The sequence below is a fragment of the Chrysemys picta genome, chromosome 7 (genome assembly GCF_011386835.1).
Source record: "Chrysemys picta bellii isolate R12L10 chromosome 7, ASM1138683v2, whole genome shotgun sequence".
NCBI classification, from domain to species: Eukaryota; Metazoa; Chordata; order Testudines; family Emydidae; genus Chrysemys; species Chrysemys picta.
In genome coordinates, this window is record NC_088797.1 from 117,076,608 (window position 1) to 117,092,782 (window position 16,175).

Here is a 16,175-nt window from a genome sequence, read left to right on the forward strand (position 1 = left end):
GGCATGATGAGTTGCTGACAAAGAGCAGTGAACTGCAAATGGGCCTCTGGGTCACGGACGCCCCACAGTGTCACGCTCCCCAGTGCTCAGAGTCGGAGGATTAGAATTCTGCTGACAAAAAATTCACCATCAGCTCCACCTCCCGCAAATAAAAAAACCTCCAGTTTTTGCCAGTTTCACGTCAGATTCTTTCCCTACCCAAGCAAAAAGGCAGCTGTAAACTTCATCCCACAGGATAAAGTTGGGAATTAGCTAGCAAGTAAAAAGAAAAGGGAGTCATACCTCTTGTTTCTTTTCCTGTTGTTTTAAATTGTGTGTAGCCCGTCAGCCCAAGACTGCCTCTAACTTGCTTTGGGGCGTCATTCAGGCCACAAAGCATCATACACACCGGGATGTTTTCCAATTGCCTTTGCAGTGAGATAATAGTTACATTTTTTGCCATACACATAGGAAAATATAATTGTCCAATTATGCTGAGAACCACAGCATGTAGGGACATGCACCAAACTTATTCGTGTGTAGCCAGGTGTTCTGTCTCGTATATATGCCAATTAAACTGGGTTATGTTACTCAGACAGCTTTATAAAACCAACATTTTTGTGCATAGAAAACCTTGTGGGGGGGAATAAACAAGAATTCTACTGAAATCTCTCTTTTGCTTGGCAATGCAGGATATTTAATTCAGAATATGCACTGGCAGGGAATGCCTCTAATAACTGATGGCACCTTTGTCCTGAGAAGTTTCTAGTGAATGATTATGCAGGCACGAGGCATACAGCGAACAGGCTAAGATGGTTTGGGGTAGTGTCAGAAATATAAGATTTTGGTTACCAGGAGCACTGTCTATTGGCTGCTATTGTTAGTTTATCGTTAGACGAATGAGAAATGTGCTCCGTGTTATACAGACCAATGAACGGCATAGATGCAGTGGACTGGGAGTCACGACTCCTGAGATCTGACCCCAGTGTGTTACTGACTCGCTATGCCCCTTTGAGCAATTCACTCAACTGTTCTGTGCCCCACTTTCCTCCTCTGTCATAATGGATATGATCATACTGCCAAGTACCGTATATACTCGTTCATAAGCCAAATTTTTTTAGTAAAAAAGGGAAGCACCAGAGAAGGGGGTCGGCTTACGAACGGGTAAATATATAGAGAGGTGGGACACAGCCCCTCCCCCCAACAGAGGGAGCAAGGCGAGGTAGCACAGGCAGCAGAGCCAGAAGGAAAGAAGTGGGGCCAGAGTCTCTCCGCTTCTGGCCACACTGCTCTCCCCCGAGCCTCCGAAGCAGCTGCAGCTGTTCCACTCAGCCCTGCCCCCCAGAGCAGGCTGTGGCCGTGCCGCCCCACCCGCCAGAGCACACTGCGGCTGTGCCGCCCAGCCCAGCCCACTGGAACATGCTGCGGCTCGCCGCCTGGTCTGGCCCACCGAGCAGGCCGCGGCCATGCTGCCCAGCCTGCCGGAGCAGCTCCAGCCAGGCCAGAGACATCCTCCGCTGGCCCTCCCCAGATAAGGTGGGATGGGATGGGATGGGGAGAGTTTGGGGATCCTGGGCTAGGGGTGGAGTCATGTGGAGGGTGGTCACAGGGGTTACTTCCCTGACTCCCAGCTTCTCCCCCGCCAAAAATTTCCCCACCAGTTGCTGTCCCAGCCCATCAGGGTAAGCAGCTGGCGCGCTGGGACAATTTGTTTACTTAGGTTTACCTCCGTGCCTGCGGACGCGAGGTAAACAAACCATCTCGGCCCACCAGCGGCTTATCCTGATGGCCCAGGAACCAAAGTTTGCTGACCCCTGAATTATAGGGTCGGCTTATGAACGGGTCATAAAAAAATTCCATTTCCGGCCGGAGCACGGGTGCAGGGGGACCGGCTGGGGGGATGGGAGGGGAAGGGAGTGGGCGGGAGAGAGAGAGAAGGGGGCGGCCAGGGCTACGGCAGGGGCGCTGCCACGCGGCCCCTCCCGCTGCGCCGCCTCCTGCCGCCTGCCGCGAGGGCTCTGCTCCGGTCGGCGGGGAGGGAAGGAAGAGGACTGCCCTGCAGGGCGCTCTGGTTCTCCGCTCCGCCAGCCTCTACAGGGCGGCCGGAGCGGAACAAGAACCAAAAAAAAAAAAGCGGACGTGCCGCCCTAGGATTGGGCAGAATGCCACCTCCAATAGTCTGCCGCCCCAAGCACCAGCTTGCTCAGCTGGTGCCTGGAGCCGGCCCTGGTTGAGGCTCACCCGTGAAGAACAATGGGACATGTTCTGATCTCCTTATGTTGAGTAGCCCTTACTCCTCAGATGGCTCCATTGACTGTGGGTCTGAAATCTGATAGGGGCCCCTTGTGGAATAAGGTGCTATTCAACATGAGTAAAGGTGATCTGTCCTTGAGAGATCCTTGGTTGGAGAGTGTAGTGCGTCATTGTTAGATGTTAGTGTTCTCCTAGGCATCAGCTGCTCTTTGGATACTCTTCTAGTTCAGATGTTAGCTTTGTTTGTCTTTCCTGACTATTTTCAATGTGAGGGCTCTGGTGAGGCCAAATCTTTACCTGCAAACTGGTCGCTGCATCCTTGGACAGTAAAATGCTAATGAATTTGGTGGTGTACACCACTGCCCTCTGCTGGATGGAATCGGAACTGTTCAACTGTGCTACAGGCTCTGTAGTGCAAACAGTTGGCGGAGATTCTCTGTTAGCTCAGTGCTAGGGGAAGGATCTGAATTCTGTTCCCTCTACGGCCACCGTGCATAGCACAGTGACAGTTGCGAAGTCCGAAGTGGAAACAGATTACAGTATGAGATGAGAACCCTATTTTGGCTGGTTGCTGACCTGGACTGTGTTTTAAGGCTTCTTTGTTAAATGAATCCCTTTTCTTCGTAGGCCCACCTCCTCTTGTCATTTATGCTGGGGGAGATCACGGGTAGCTAATGGAGTTACATCTGATATCCTATAATTTTAATGAAGTTGCATCTGTATAAAATGCTGTGAGAGGAGAATCAGGCCCATAAAGTGAACTGGGATGGGAATATGCAGGTTCAGACAAATCCTGAATGTCAGAGTAGACAGTATTGTTACCCACATCTTAACTGCTGAACCACAGGGCTCCTCAGCTGGTATCTGCCCCAGACATAAATAAGGCACTTTGCAGGTGGTTATGCACAGACGCCTTTGCAGGGGGGTTATATGGGAAGGAAAAAGCTTAAGAATTGGCCAAGAATCTCCGTGGTCCTAGTGAAAATCACTCTCTGACCAGTTCACAGTTCAGGCTGCTACTTTAGGGGAATGAAAATCTGGATGGGAGATCTGTAATGAGATTATGACGTTAGGAAGAAATGTAATTAAGTGGCTGAAGAGGAGCTATAGTAGAAGGGGAAAGAGAGAGTTTGTTGTCTAATGGCTACAGCACAAGGCTTGAGTAAAGAGACCTGAGTTCAAATCCTAGCTCTGTCTTTAAATCTCCCTAGGCTTGGTCCTGCATCCTCTGGGGTTGGAGTTTTGCTGTTGACTTCAACGGGTGCAAGACTGGACCCTCTGTCCCCCAATTCCTCCATCTGTAAAGTGGGGATAATGTTACTTATCTCTCTCGTATGGGGTGATGGAACGTGCTTTGAGATCCTGGGGCAAAGATGCCATAGAAGGGCATCCTTTCCTAGCGGAGTGGTGAAGCTGCAGTTAGCTGGGGAGCCGCTGTTTGTCTCGTTACTGAGTTTTTGAATTTATGTCTTGTATCTCCAAGCAAATGGATGTAGTAAAATAAAACAAGACTAGTAGCACTAATAAAATTAGCAAATATGTTGCCAAGAAGAGACATCAAAGCAAATCCTCCAGATGGGCTGAGGAGATAAGCAAGTCATGTGGCATCAGAGGTGGGACTGAAAGACAGTGTAACAAATGGTGGATGAATAAATTAGAATGAACCTAATAAAGACAGGCTTGTTAGGTCCTTATTAGGTTCATTCTAATTTATTCATCCACCATTTACTCTTCGTGGCAACATATTTGCTAATTTTATTAGTGCTACTATTCTTGTTTTGCTTTGATGTCTCTTCGTGGCATCATATTCATCCGCAGTATTTTTGCACATAATCTAAGAACGCCATTGCCCTTCGTTACGTTTGCATTAATTACTAGGATCCCCTTTTGCTTCGAGTCAGTGCTGAGATGGATTCCATCCTTATCAGTCTACCCCTGCGCTGCATTTGCGTAACCGAGTGGCACGATACGAAACAGAATGGGAATGTGAGTGACAATGTGGCTGCCTAATTAATAATAATTCAGACTGAAATATTTCATCTGCACCAGTTGATTTTAATGTTGATGGTTATTTTAAAAGGAATTGCCTAGTTCAAGGGGAACCAATGTAAAATGTGGGGGCTCTCTCTCTCTCTCTCTTTGCTTGTGACTATGCAGGTATTCTTGGTAGGCTTGCTGCTACTGGAGCCAGGACAGGGTTGCAGGTTACCGAGGGAGTAATTTATGCCACAATAACCATGGGTACGGCATGTTTTCAAAGCCTGAACTTCTGGCATTGTCTTTCTATTTATTGTCATTGTAGCAGAGAGGATCACCTGCCCAAACTATCCATTTTGTTACCACCGGCATTCCTCCCTTACAAGCATGGATGGATCACCACCACCATTTGGCACACTGTCATCCCGGATGGATGCATTTCCATTCAGGAGGGCGGGGGGTAGGGTGGGGGAGATGTTCAGAAGTTCGCAATCACTTTTTGCCAATCAATGGTTCATCCCATATAGAAGGAGTTTTTATCAGAGTACATCTGAATGGCGCTGCTTTTTATAAATGAAGATGTTGCAACCAGTGAAGGGGCTGATCATTAGCTGGTGTAAAATGGGCATAGTTCTCTGGAAGTGGAGCCATGCCAATTTACAATAGCTGAGGATCTGTTCCAAAGTCTTCTAGGAGATAAGCTGTAGAGTGGCCTGTCTGCAGGAAATAATACAGTCGTCGGCTTTTGAAAGCTGAACTACCTGATCGGTTAATGGTGGGCCATTAACACGATACCCGTGGGCATTCAGTGAATTTTGAAGTGGCTGGTCTCCTTTTGAGACATTAGCTTAATTAGTGTTGCTTTGCACTAATCACCTGTTGGAGCTACATATAACACTTAATTGGGAGAGATTTTGGGAGCGATTTTGGGAGCAATATTGTAACATTGCTGTGGCTTCTGAAAGTTACTTTTATTTTAAAAATGAATACACCTACTTTCCTGGATAATGCTTCAAGGAATCACAGTAAAGTGTTTTAACTATTTTCTCTGTTTTCCTCTCAAAAATGTCTACAATGTTAAGGTAACACTACACTTGAGTGGACATTTGACTAAGTCTTGATCAGAGCAGCATAATGAGATCAGTATCTTAATTCTGTTCAGTAGGGATGAACATGCACGAATTAAACACGAGGTGCACAAATCTTGGGGTACGCCTCTGATAGATCTATGTGAACCCCACTAATAATAATGGGTGGCTGGCAGATTACATCTGTATCATGAACACCTAGGTCTTGTTGCAAATCTCATGGAAGTTGCTGGGGAGTCTTTCTATTGACTTCAATGGACTTTGCACCAATGACCAGCCATCTTCACCTTCTGAAAACCTTCATGACCTATGTACATCAGAGCTGGGTAGCACTATACATCGTGGGTGTAATTTTCAAATGTGGTCAGCATTGGCCTCTGCTCTCATTTGAATGGTAACATTCCCCTTGACTTCAGTGGGAACAGAGTTAAGCCAACGCTGAGCGTTCTTGAAATCCCATTCCTTATTAAGAATGTAATGGACAGTTACATACTGTTCTTGACTGAACATAAAAACAATCACTATTATTTAAGGCTGTAGTTTATTACTAATTCTTACTGCCACCACTCAACATCGCTTCACTGGTGCCAACGCTCAGATGTATGTCTTGCCATACATTCCAGGTTGAGTTGATATAGCCGTTGGCCCAGAAAGGGAACCATAGAATAACATACAATGAATCATTGCTTGTTGCATGGCCTTGCAGAGTTCGTTTTTACATACAGGAGGCAGGGGCTGACTTGGACGGAACTGGACATAGCTTGCAATCACATTGCAGGTTTGGAAATTTTGGCTTCTAGTTGGGTATATAAAATATATAATTGGAAAAATACAACCAACATCTGCTAGCGCATCTGAGGAAAGCTCTTAAATTGTAGACTCCTTTGAGTATTTGCAGAGAGAGAATCTCGGGTGCAAAACATCAAAGCAACAGTTTGGGCTAGAAGGGAAAAACGGATGCTGGGAGATCAAATTCACTAAGAAAATGGCCTTAGGAAATCTTCAACAGAGAAAAGCCCTGGGGCAGAGCCTCTGATCTGCTTGTGACTGTGGCATGCTGTGAGGACGCTCTCACTTGCCTGATGTGAGCATGTATGAAACAAACTGGAATTACCACCCAGAAATACACTTGGTGACCAGCTTTGCCTTTTTCACAGAAGACGGAGAAGCAGTCAGCAGCTCATACGAATCCTATGATGAAGAAGAGAGCAGCAAAGGGAAGTCAGCAACCCACCAATGGCCATCCACTGAAGCCACCATTGAGCTGATGAAAGATGCCCGCATCTGTGCTTTTCTCTGGAGGAAGAAATGGCTGGGACAGTGGGCCAAACAGCTGTGTGTCATTAAGGACACTAGATTGCTGGTATGCAAACATTTGCATTTCCTCCCTCACCCCCCAAATAACCTATTTTCTCAGGCTGGGAGTGGGAAATGGCTTCTCAATTCCCATATGGCAAAGAGTCTTATTTTAATTCAGATGCTTTAAGAAATATCCACTTAGCCTCCACGTGGAATTCCCCAAAGATTTCCACTCAGTAACATAACCAATAGAATACAGGCAGGTGATACCACAAGCCAAAGAGCAGGTAAAGCAGTATTGCTGTTAGTTGTTCTAGAAAACGATGTGGGGTAAAATGTTCATCGATTCCAAAGCCAAGGGACCACAATGATCATCTAGTCTGACCCGATGTATAGCACAGGCCATAGAACTTCCCCAAAATAATTCCCAGAGCAGAGCTTTCAGGAAAACACCCAGTCTTGTTCTAAAAATTGCCAGTGATGGAGAATCCACCATGACCCTTGATAAATTGTTCCAATGGTTAATTACCACCACTGTTAAAAATTTACACCTTCTTTCCAGACTGAATTTGTCTAGCTTCAACTTTCAGCCCTTGGCTCATGTTATACTTCTGGAGGCTAGGTGGAAGAGCCCATTATCAAATATCTGTTCCACATTTTTTCAAAAGTGCCTAAATCCCATTTTCAAAAGTGAATTAGGCACTTAGAAGCTTACATCACATGGAAAACCAATGGCATTTAGGGACAGATTTACAAAAGAATTTAAGTGCCTAAAGAAGCAGATAGGTGCCTAGTGGGATTTTCAGACGTGCATAAGCAGGTAGGTGCCTAGTGGGATTTTCAGAAGTGCATAAGCAGATAGGTGACCAAGTCCTATTAAACTCAGTCGGAGTTAGGCACCCAACTCACTGAAGAATTTTAAAAATCCCACTAGGTGCATCTGTAGGCCCCTAAACACTTTTAAAAATCTGCCTCCCTAGGTGTCTAAGTCTCTTTTGAAAATGGGACTTAGGTGCTGAAGGCATGTCAGCCCTTTAGAAAATTTTACACATGGCCTAGTGGTTTGTAAGCAAGTCACGGACTCCTTTGTTCTAATCCTGACTCCTCTGACAGCAACCTCCCATGGCTGTTATTTTACTCATAACATGTTGGTTGGACCCTGTAAAATCTCTTGAGATACAGTTTGTATGAAAGATGATGCGGGGTGTGTGTGTGTATGTGTGTCTGTAAAACATCTGGATGCTGCAGCTGTAACTGAGTTGGGCCTTCTTTGTGTTCTCTGCAGCTATTGCAAATGTGCATGGTGCTCCACTTGTGCTGATGTTAGGAAGTGGGTTATGTTGAGTTTACATGCTTCTAATCTCTTACTTTACTTCTCTCCTTCTGCTCTCAGTGCTACAAGAGCTCCAAGGACCACACCCCTCAGCTTGATGTGAACTTGCTGGGCTGCAGTGTCATACACAAGGAAAAGCAAGTGAAGAAGAAAGAACACAAGCTGAAGATCATTCCGATGACCTCAGATGTGATTGTGCTGGGCTTGCAGAGCAAGGACCAGGCCGAGCAGTGGCTCAGAGTGAGTGGAGCTGTGTCGCTTTGCCCACTATGGTGCGATCATGTAACAAAAGACACGGGCTCTTGGGTTACAATGTCAGATTAACTGTACCAGTGGAAAAGGGGGGCTGTTCATTCCGCTGTGCCCCTGTGGTAACTCCCTCTGGGCTCGCACTCCTGTACCCAGGGCTGGATTAACTTGGAGGCAAATTAGGCACATGGCTAGGGCCCAAATTGGTGTTGAGAGGCCAAAATCATAGGCCAGGATCCTTCGCCGCCTCCCCTTTGCCCAGCTGAAGGGGCACAGACCACCCACAGCAACGCCCTCTGGCCTGGCACTGCAACCCTAATCCTGACCCCATGGTGGTGTTTGGAGAGCACCACCCTGCAAGAGCAGCTCCTCTACCAGGGGGCTGAGCCCAGTTTCCCTCTCTGGGCATTGCCACCTGGCACATGGGGTTGCAGCCCCATTCAAGTTTGGCCCAGCCAGCCTTCCATCGTGATCTGAGCGGGTGGCATTGCAATTACGCCCTCCTCGCTTTCCCCTGAGACCGCCTCTCACACCCGGCTGAGAGAAGTGTATGGTTGCCCCAGTGATGGGATTAATCTGGCCCTGCTTGTATCTTGTGCCTGCCTTCTCGGCACTCCCTCGTGCTCTGCCCTGACTGAGAAACGTGGTGAATAAGTTATTCCTTGCAGTTTTCTCGCAATGAAGAAGGTAAAAGAATATAGAAGGTCCTCGGATTCATTGAGGTGAAATGGCTGTCTCTTCCATTCACCCTTCTGGAATCATTTTTGCTGGCAGGGAACCTCTCCATCTCCTCCCCTGGGTTCTCCGTGCTGGGCTCTTCACACGTCTCCATGCTCTCAAGGCTCAGCACTTCTGCTGGAAGATTGTGCATGCTGAGATGTCAGGCATGCAGGGCCGGCCGTATCAGATCAGCAGTGAAAGCTCCAACTCCCTGCACTATGGTCTGAACTTAAGGGAAGGGAGGGGAGGATACGTTGCCAGGGAAGGAAGCGTCTAAAATGATCCTTTAGGGTTGTTGAAGTTGTTGGAGACTGGGTGGGGGGGTGTTAGTAGAGCAGAAAGAGGGGGTTAGAAAGAGACGGAGAGAGACAGAGTGTGAGTGTCAGGGGACAAGAGCAAAGAGTTTGGGTACAAGGCTACATACCGTTACTATATTCATAGGGATTCAATGCACTGCCCTGGAACTTAGCTGTACAACTCCCATAGACGTTACGGTGGCTCTGCTTGGAGGCCGTACTCCATTCCGCTGTTCTTCCGACATACACTGGCCTCATTCACAGCTGCAAGCACATAGACACATGCGCCGCTTCGTTTTCATGTCCAGGGCAAGCATGCTCCCGGCAAACCCTGGCCACCTTCTGTATGTCGGAGAATGGAGAGGACCTCCCCAGCCCAACCTTTCCAGCCAGAATAAAGAAGGGCTTTCAGCAAGAGAGCATTGAACTCCCAGCTTCAGTCTAATTGATGTTTAATGGGAAATGTTGCAGAGACAGAAGAACGCTTAATGCCGCTCTCTGTAACAATGTGTGGGAACGCTTTTTGGAGAAAGTCCCAAACACAGAATAGCTAAGGACTGTACAGGAAACATGGCTGTTCATGGAAACTGCAGCAGAACAATGAACCTTTACAAAGATCAGCGATTAATTCAAAGCAGGCAGAAGAGCTCTGTTCACTCGCAGCCTTCAACACACCCACTGGACTGATACAGAGGGCCAAGTTTTGCCCTGACTTAAACTCAGTGCAGCCCCATTGAAGTCACTCGGGTCGCAACATGTCAAGTCAAGGCAGGATTTGGCCCTTAGAATTTTTCTTCATTTGAACTTTATGGGCCAGGTCCTTAGCTGGTGTCACCCCATTGAAATAAATTATGAAGAGTTACCTGATTTACACCAACTGAAGACCTGGCTTTAGTGATTTCAGTTCCCAGGGTTTTATGCAAATTGTGTCATCTTATTTTGCTCCTAGTGCCTAGCATCCTCTGAATTTTGTTTTCCGTTTACAGTCCACATGAACCCAAAACCTCAAAGAGAAATTCTGTCTGAATGGCTTGCTCCACCTACATTCATGTCTGCACCCTACATGAGCAGGGCAGGGGTTTGACATCAAACCCTAATTCTGGTTTTGCTTGCAATGGGTCCCAGGTTTTGTTCACCGTGCGTTCCGGTTTTGTTGGTTACGGAGCCTGCATTCATGATCCCTTTGACAAAGCCGGTGTAAGGTTCAGGTTTTTAACATTAGGTGAATATTGGCATGATGTTGAGTTTTGCTGCATATGTTCTGCATACCTCTGAAGATGATGAGTATTGGTAATTTAACAAGTCTTTCAGCTTGCTGCTTTGTTCTCTGTGCAGGTAATCCAAGAGACCAGTGGCCTTCAGTCTGAAGGAGTGGGTGAAGGAAATCAATACGTTCCAGACTCCCACCGTCTCAGTTACCTCAAGGTACAGCTTGTATCTTTAGCAAGGTGATATTCAATGTGTAAAATGCTTTAAATCCTTCTTTTACAGCCGACTCCTTTAACAAAAAACATGCAGAGTTTACACCAGTGCAGTAACTTTATCTGGGCAGGAAGGAGACTGAGACTGATACGAATGCAACCACACTTTACTGCTGAAAGAAGCATTATTGGAGCAATATTAATTTTCCTTGACATACATAGAGGGCATAAACTAACCTCTATTATTCCTGAACTGCCATTTGCTGAGTTTCTTGCTCCTTCCACTGAAGTGTCTGGTGGAAACCTGTTAGTGGACGGAACGGACCACTGGTCTGACCTAGCGTGGCAGGAGCTATGTTCCTACCCTGACCCTAGTATAATGATTTGCCTACATCCAAACTCTCCAAAAGTTTGGATAATTTCAGATCCAGATTGAAACGTTGAAGCCTGGGATGATCTCCAATACAAATAAATGTTGGGAGTCTTAAGAAACAGCCCCAGAGCAGCACAAAGGTGACTATCTGAGAGCTGGGGACCTGGAGATTCTCCAGTATTAGACCATCACAGTAGCACAATAAACCCAAGTAGGTGCCCAGATACCATGGTGAGGGACACAGCATGGACAGATAGATGGAAAAAAAGAGGTGGCAATGGATCCCATCTTACTTTTAGGAAAATATTTATTAAAAAAAAAAAAATTAAAAAGGCTTGGCCTACAATTTAAAGGGGAAAGGACTCTAACTAAATGCCTGACAGGAGTGGATGGGCTCCAAAGTACACAATATAGGCTAGATCCTCACCTAGCTCCAGTGATTTCAACCGAGCTACACAGCTCCAAACCAGCTGAGGTAGGGGCCCACACATTTAGAGACCTGGGTTTGCAAATGTGCCCGGGTTGTGACATAGGACACATGTGACTTTTCATGCTTCCTTCTGTGATGCCCACACTTTGTTCCCATAATTATTTCAATACTTTCCCCAAATTTCCCTTGACCAGCATAGAGACCCAGCCCATGGATTTTTTTTTTTTTTTTTGTCAACAAAGACATTCTTGGCCCATGCTTGGTGTTGTTAATGTATTGTCTTGGCCCCTTGGCGCTCACGTCTGGTCCTCGTTGACAGGCGGACTTGTCTGAGAGGCATTCTGTGGCATCAGAGAGCGGGAGCAGCACGGACGGCCACCCGGAATCCATTGAAACAAAAGATGGTAAAAGAAACCAATGTCTGGTGTAACAGGACACCCCTTTGCTCTGTCTTCTTACCTCTCAGACTCACAGGACCACGTATTTGAGTTCCCTTCACCACCACCACCACCACCACCACCATGCAACAGTCTATTTACGATACCCTCTGTGCTTTCAAACCTCTCCTCAGGACCTGAGAGCAGCAGAACCCTCCCTTCCCTGAGGCCTTTGTGAGCCCAAGCCCACCCCATCGAGCACTTCCTTCCTGTGTCTCTTTATCCTGATGGGCTAATTGGCTCTTTAGCCCACCAGCCTGATTATCTAATGCCCTCAATCTGCTTTCCAGGTGGGACAGGTGGAACTAATTTGCCTCCAAGTGATCGGAGAGCAGGTTCACCCCCTGCACTGGGGAGAAGCTTGCCTGGATGGGTTTATTCCAGATCACCAGGCCCGCCCATTGCACTCACAGCAAACCCCAAACTGATCTGATGGCGGGTGAAAGCTGTAGACACATTAACTTCAATTTTTTTCAGGGACAGGTGGAAAGGAAGGATGGTCAAGTGTTTAGGGCTAGCAGTGTACAGCCCCTAGCACAATGGATTGGGATACGATTCTGTCATGGTGGTCACCACTGCTGCATCCGTCCTGACCACTCTTCCAGTGACGGGCTGGGGAGAGAGGGTCGGGGGGACTGGGAGAGAAGGGGGTTGGAAATGGAGGTGAGGGGTGGTCAGAGATTGGGTGAGCCAGGGTCAGAGGGGAGCGGGATGGAGGGGGAAAGAAGGCAGAGAACAGGAACTATAGCCACAAAGGACCTGAGGGGCTGAAGGGAACATAGACCAGCCCTGCCCTTCTGGGAGCTCTGCACTGGGGAGAGGGACTTTTACTGGAACAAAATCGTATCCCTGACAGCGGGGTCCTGGCCTGTGAGTGGAGCTCCTAGCGCTGCAGTTATACCAATAATAAGGATGTTAGTCTGGGACTTGAGACCTGGGTCCAGCTCTGCCAGACTTCCCGTGGTGTATAAGTGCCTCAAGAGGCAGTTAGGTACCTAGGGGATTTTCAAAAACTCCTAACTCCCATTGCAGTTAATGGGATTCAGGTACCTAGGTGCTTTTGAAAACCTCGCTTGGTGCCTATCGGCAGCTTTAGGCACTGAAATACCTTGAAAAATCTGGCCCTTAGTCTCCCTGGGCCTTGGAGTTTTATAGCCGAGCCCTGTCTCACAGGGGTGTTGAGGATAAATTCATTAAAAAAGAAAGATTGTGAGGAGCTCAGATGCTAAGGTAATGGGGGCCTTAGAGCACATCCTGCATGTTGTGTACAAATTAGGGTACCTGTTGGTATGCACAGCCTGTGTTGTTTATGGGGAGGACCTAGAGTAAGTGATGGCTTTGTTTACTATTGACTCATTTTCGGCTAGGCATTCTAGACTTTAAAAAATGTGCCCACCAGCTAGTTTGGAACGAGAATCTTGTGTGTCGCTTTAACGGCAAGTAACATGGTTTGTGTGTGTGGCTCCATCGGCATGACTTACATACTGTACATTTCTCTCTGTTTGTGTTAGTCAAGAAGAAGGGTACAACTGGCCTTAAACTGAGCAACCTGATGAACCTTGGGAGAAAAAAATCCAGCTCATTGGAGAGTCCAGAGAGGACACTAGAAACTTCCAGTAAGCGTCCGGAAGGATGTTACCATGAAACAGACCCCACAATTTTGTATTTTCAGCCTAGCACCCTAAAGAGAATTGTGCTCACAAGAGCAGGTAGCAGCATGAAGGATGAGTTGCCAGTCAGCCATCAGCCCCTGAAAACATCAGAGATTGACGTAGAAGGCCTCTGTGCTTCCGTCCCCAGAAAGCAACATAAGACATAGGGTTCCTGAACGCTCAACAGGGAGAGATTGGTGTGGGATTTAAAGCTTTGGGTGAACAGGGCTCCACAGTTTTGCATAAGCTTTGACTAAGGGCAGGTCTACACGGAAAGCTTACATCAGCATAGCTATGTCTCTTGGGTGTGAAAAAATCTACAGCCCCCGAGTAACATACTTAGCTGACCTACTCTGCTGTAGACAGTGCCAGGTTGATGGAATAATTCTTCTGTTGACCTAGCTACCACCTCTCGGGGAGGTATATTAACTACGGCAACAGGAGAACCCGTCCTGTCGCTGTAGTGAGTGTCTACGCTGAAGTGCTGCACCCTAAGCATCCACAGTTTGTTTGCCACTCTGAACCTAACCTGAATTCTGAAGGTAAAAGTGTGACCAGTTTTCCACCCATGTCACAGCAAAATTTGGCTCCAAACCTTTACAGTTAACCTATGCGTAGCGAGCCCTCGCCTTTTAAACCAGCAACCAGACGTGTCTCTGTTGATATACTGGCCCAATGGAGGCTTCAAATGTGCGTGTGATTCCCAAACCCAGGTCCCAATGTGGTAGAAGATGTTACTAAGCCAGCATGTGCTTGCTTGCAGGTTACCTGAACATACTAGTGAACAGCCAGTGGAGATCCCGTTGGTGTCACATCAAAAATGGTCACCTCCATTTCTACCAGGACAAGAATAGAAGTAAATCTGCACAGCAACCTCTGAGTCTGGTGGGCTGTGAAATTATTCCAGACCCCACCCCTGACCATCTCTATTCTTTCCGTATTCTGCACAGTGGGGAAGAACTAGCCAAATTAGAGGTATGGCGGTCTATGTTTCTCATAGGAAATTATCGGGATATATCCGCTAAGTGGCCATAAAAATTCCTACTGCTCTGCGGGGTGAACTCAGCTGAGTAACATTCTCAGAAGTACCTCTCTTTAGCCGCAGATAAAATGTTAAGTCTCCAGGACTGCTGGTAACTGAAAACAGAGACCTTCATATTATGAAGAACACTAATCTTAAAAGGCCAGGATCTCAGCTGGCATAAATTGGTGCAACTCCATTGACTTGCCATTCACTTACACCCGTTAGGTTCTGGCCCAGAAAGCACAAGTGAATCTACTCAGATCTGCTACTTTCACTTGCCTGTATCCTGGGCTGTTTATCTCTAATCTTAGTTTCCTCTGACATCAATATGATTAGAGTAGGAGGAGGACAATGTGAGCAATTTCCTGTGTTTTCCAGTGGGTGGAATATTTATAGCTAAACAACAGGCTTGAAATGACTGCCACAAGGTCCGAAGGTGTTTTGTTTAGCTGACCGACCGCTGTATGTCTGAGGTGCCCAGTAAATCACAGACCATATGTCTGCTGGCAGATGTAAAAGCTGAAGAGGTGTTTGAAAAGATAACAGCAGTTTGTAAATGGGGGAAACTAAACTTCATCAGAGTGTCATAGCCAAAGTCCAAGCTGACTGGCTGGTTTCCAGGTTGCACTAATTTTACTGGGATGGGAGGTGGAGGAAGAATTGAGTCCAAAATATAGATTCTACATTTTGCCTGATTTAACAAAAATCTGCTTAATTTTAGGGCTATACAAGACCTGTTGACTTTTAACAACAGGGATCTGCGCAAACTTTATCCAGTTTTGATTGACATGAGTTCTCTGCCTCCCCCCCCCCCCAGTTTTGCTTTGTTTCTTTGAAATATTGGGGTTCAAGCAGCAACGCTCAGCTTGAACGCTCGGGGAGGTCTGCTGCTGTCTGAACTTACAAGACAGCATGCTGACACTGCAGTGTTTCAGGTGGAGGCCATCTGAAACCAGGAGTTCCACAGGAGATGGTCTCAAGTCACAGAATTCCTATCTGGACTGAGAACACTCCAAACAATGAACTGTGGCTCAAGCTATTGGTGAACATCGAGGGTTTCAGTGCATCTCATTACAAAGACATGGGCCTTATTCCAAAGCCTGATCTGGATTGGGGTTCAGATTTCAAACCTCCCTCCCAGGCACCCAGAAAGTGGTCAGTGGATGTTTGGACACAGGGTTTTGATTCGGACCCATAAATCAGCCCGCGTTCTCTTGAAACTTGTCCTGTTCAGAGACCCTACAGATTTCATTATTCAAGTTATGCGCAGGTCTCCTAATACTAGCAATCTTGAAAGTCTTATCACTGCCCTCTACTGGTCAAAGAATGAAAATTCAGTCTTTCCTCTGCAAAATTGGATTGCCTGAAAGACTCCAGCAGGGGTGAGGCTATAGGCCGCTGAGATCTCCTCCACTGTAACAGGGAAAACTCAGAGCCCTGGTCTTGGCAGGGAGGTAAATGAGGAATTGCTTTTAGAAATACTCTAGTTTAAAATATAAATTTAACTATAAAGTCTACATGTGGGACCTTAATTCCATGGCAATTTGCTTAATTTCAAAGCATTGCAGTTTATTTATCCTAACAGACCCCAATAAATCTGCAATTTACCTTCCCAGCTAAAGCATATTAAGCATCTTGGAAACT

At 46.8% G+C, this 16,175-nt stretch overlaps 1 protein-coding gene across 6 annotated transcripts in view; it reads left to right on the forward strand.

Annotated features, from left to right (window-relative positions):
• The window catches only part of AFAP1L2 (actin filament associated protein 1 like 2), a 122,899-nt gene that overhangs the window by 91,508 nt on the left and 15,216 nt on the right, over positions 1-16,175 (forward strand). For 3 of the 6 annotated variants that reach the window (XM_008166321.4, XM_042855286.2, XM_065552462.1), the window contains exons 6-11: positions 6,455-6,660; positions 7,990-8,169; positions 10,530-10,619; positions 11,738-11,822; positions 13,367-13,471; positions 14,271-14,482. In XM_008166321.4, coding sequence (XP_008164543.1) covers positions 6,455-6,660; positions 7,990-8,169; positions 10,530-10,619; positions 11,738-11,822; positions 13,367-13,471; positions 14,271-14,482 — 878 coding nt within the window. Of the gene's footprint in view, positions 1-4,389; positions 4,474-6,454; positions 6,661-7,989; positions 8,170-10,529; positions 10,620-11,737; positions 11,823-13,366; positions 13,472-14,270; positions 14,483-16,175 lie in introns of all 6 variants that reach the window. The other 3 variants (XM_065552463.1, XM_065552460.1, XM_042855285.2) reach the window with 2 other exon arrangements.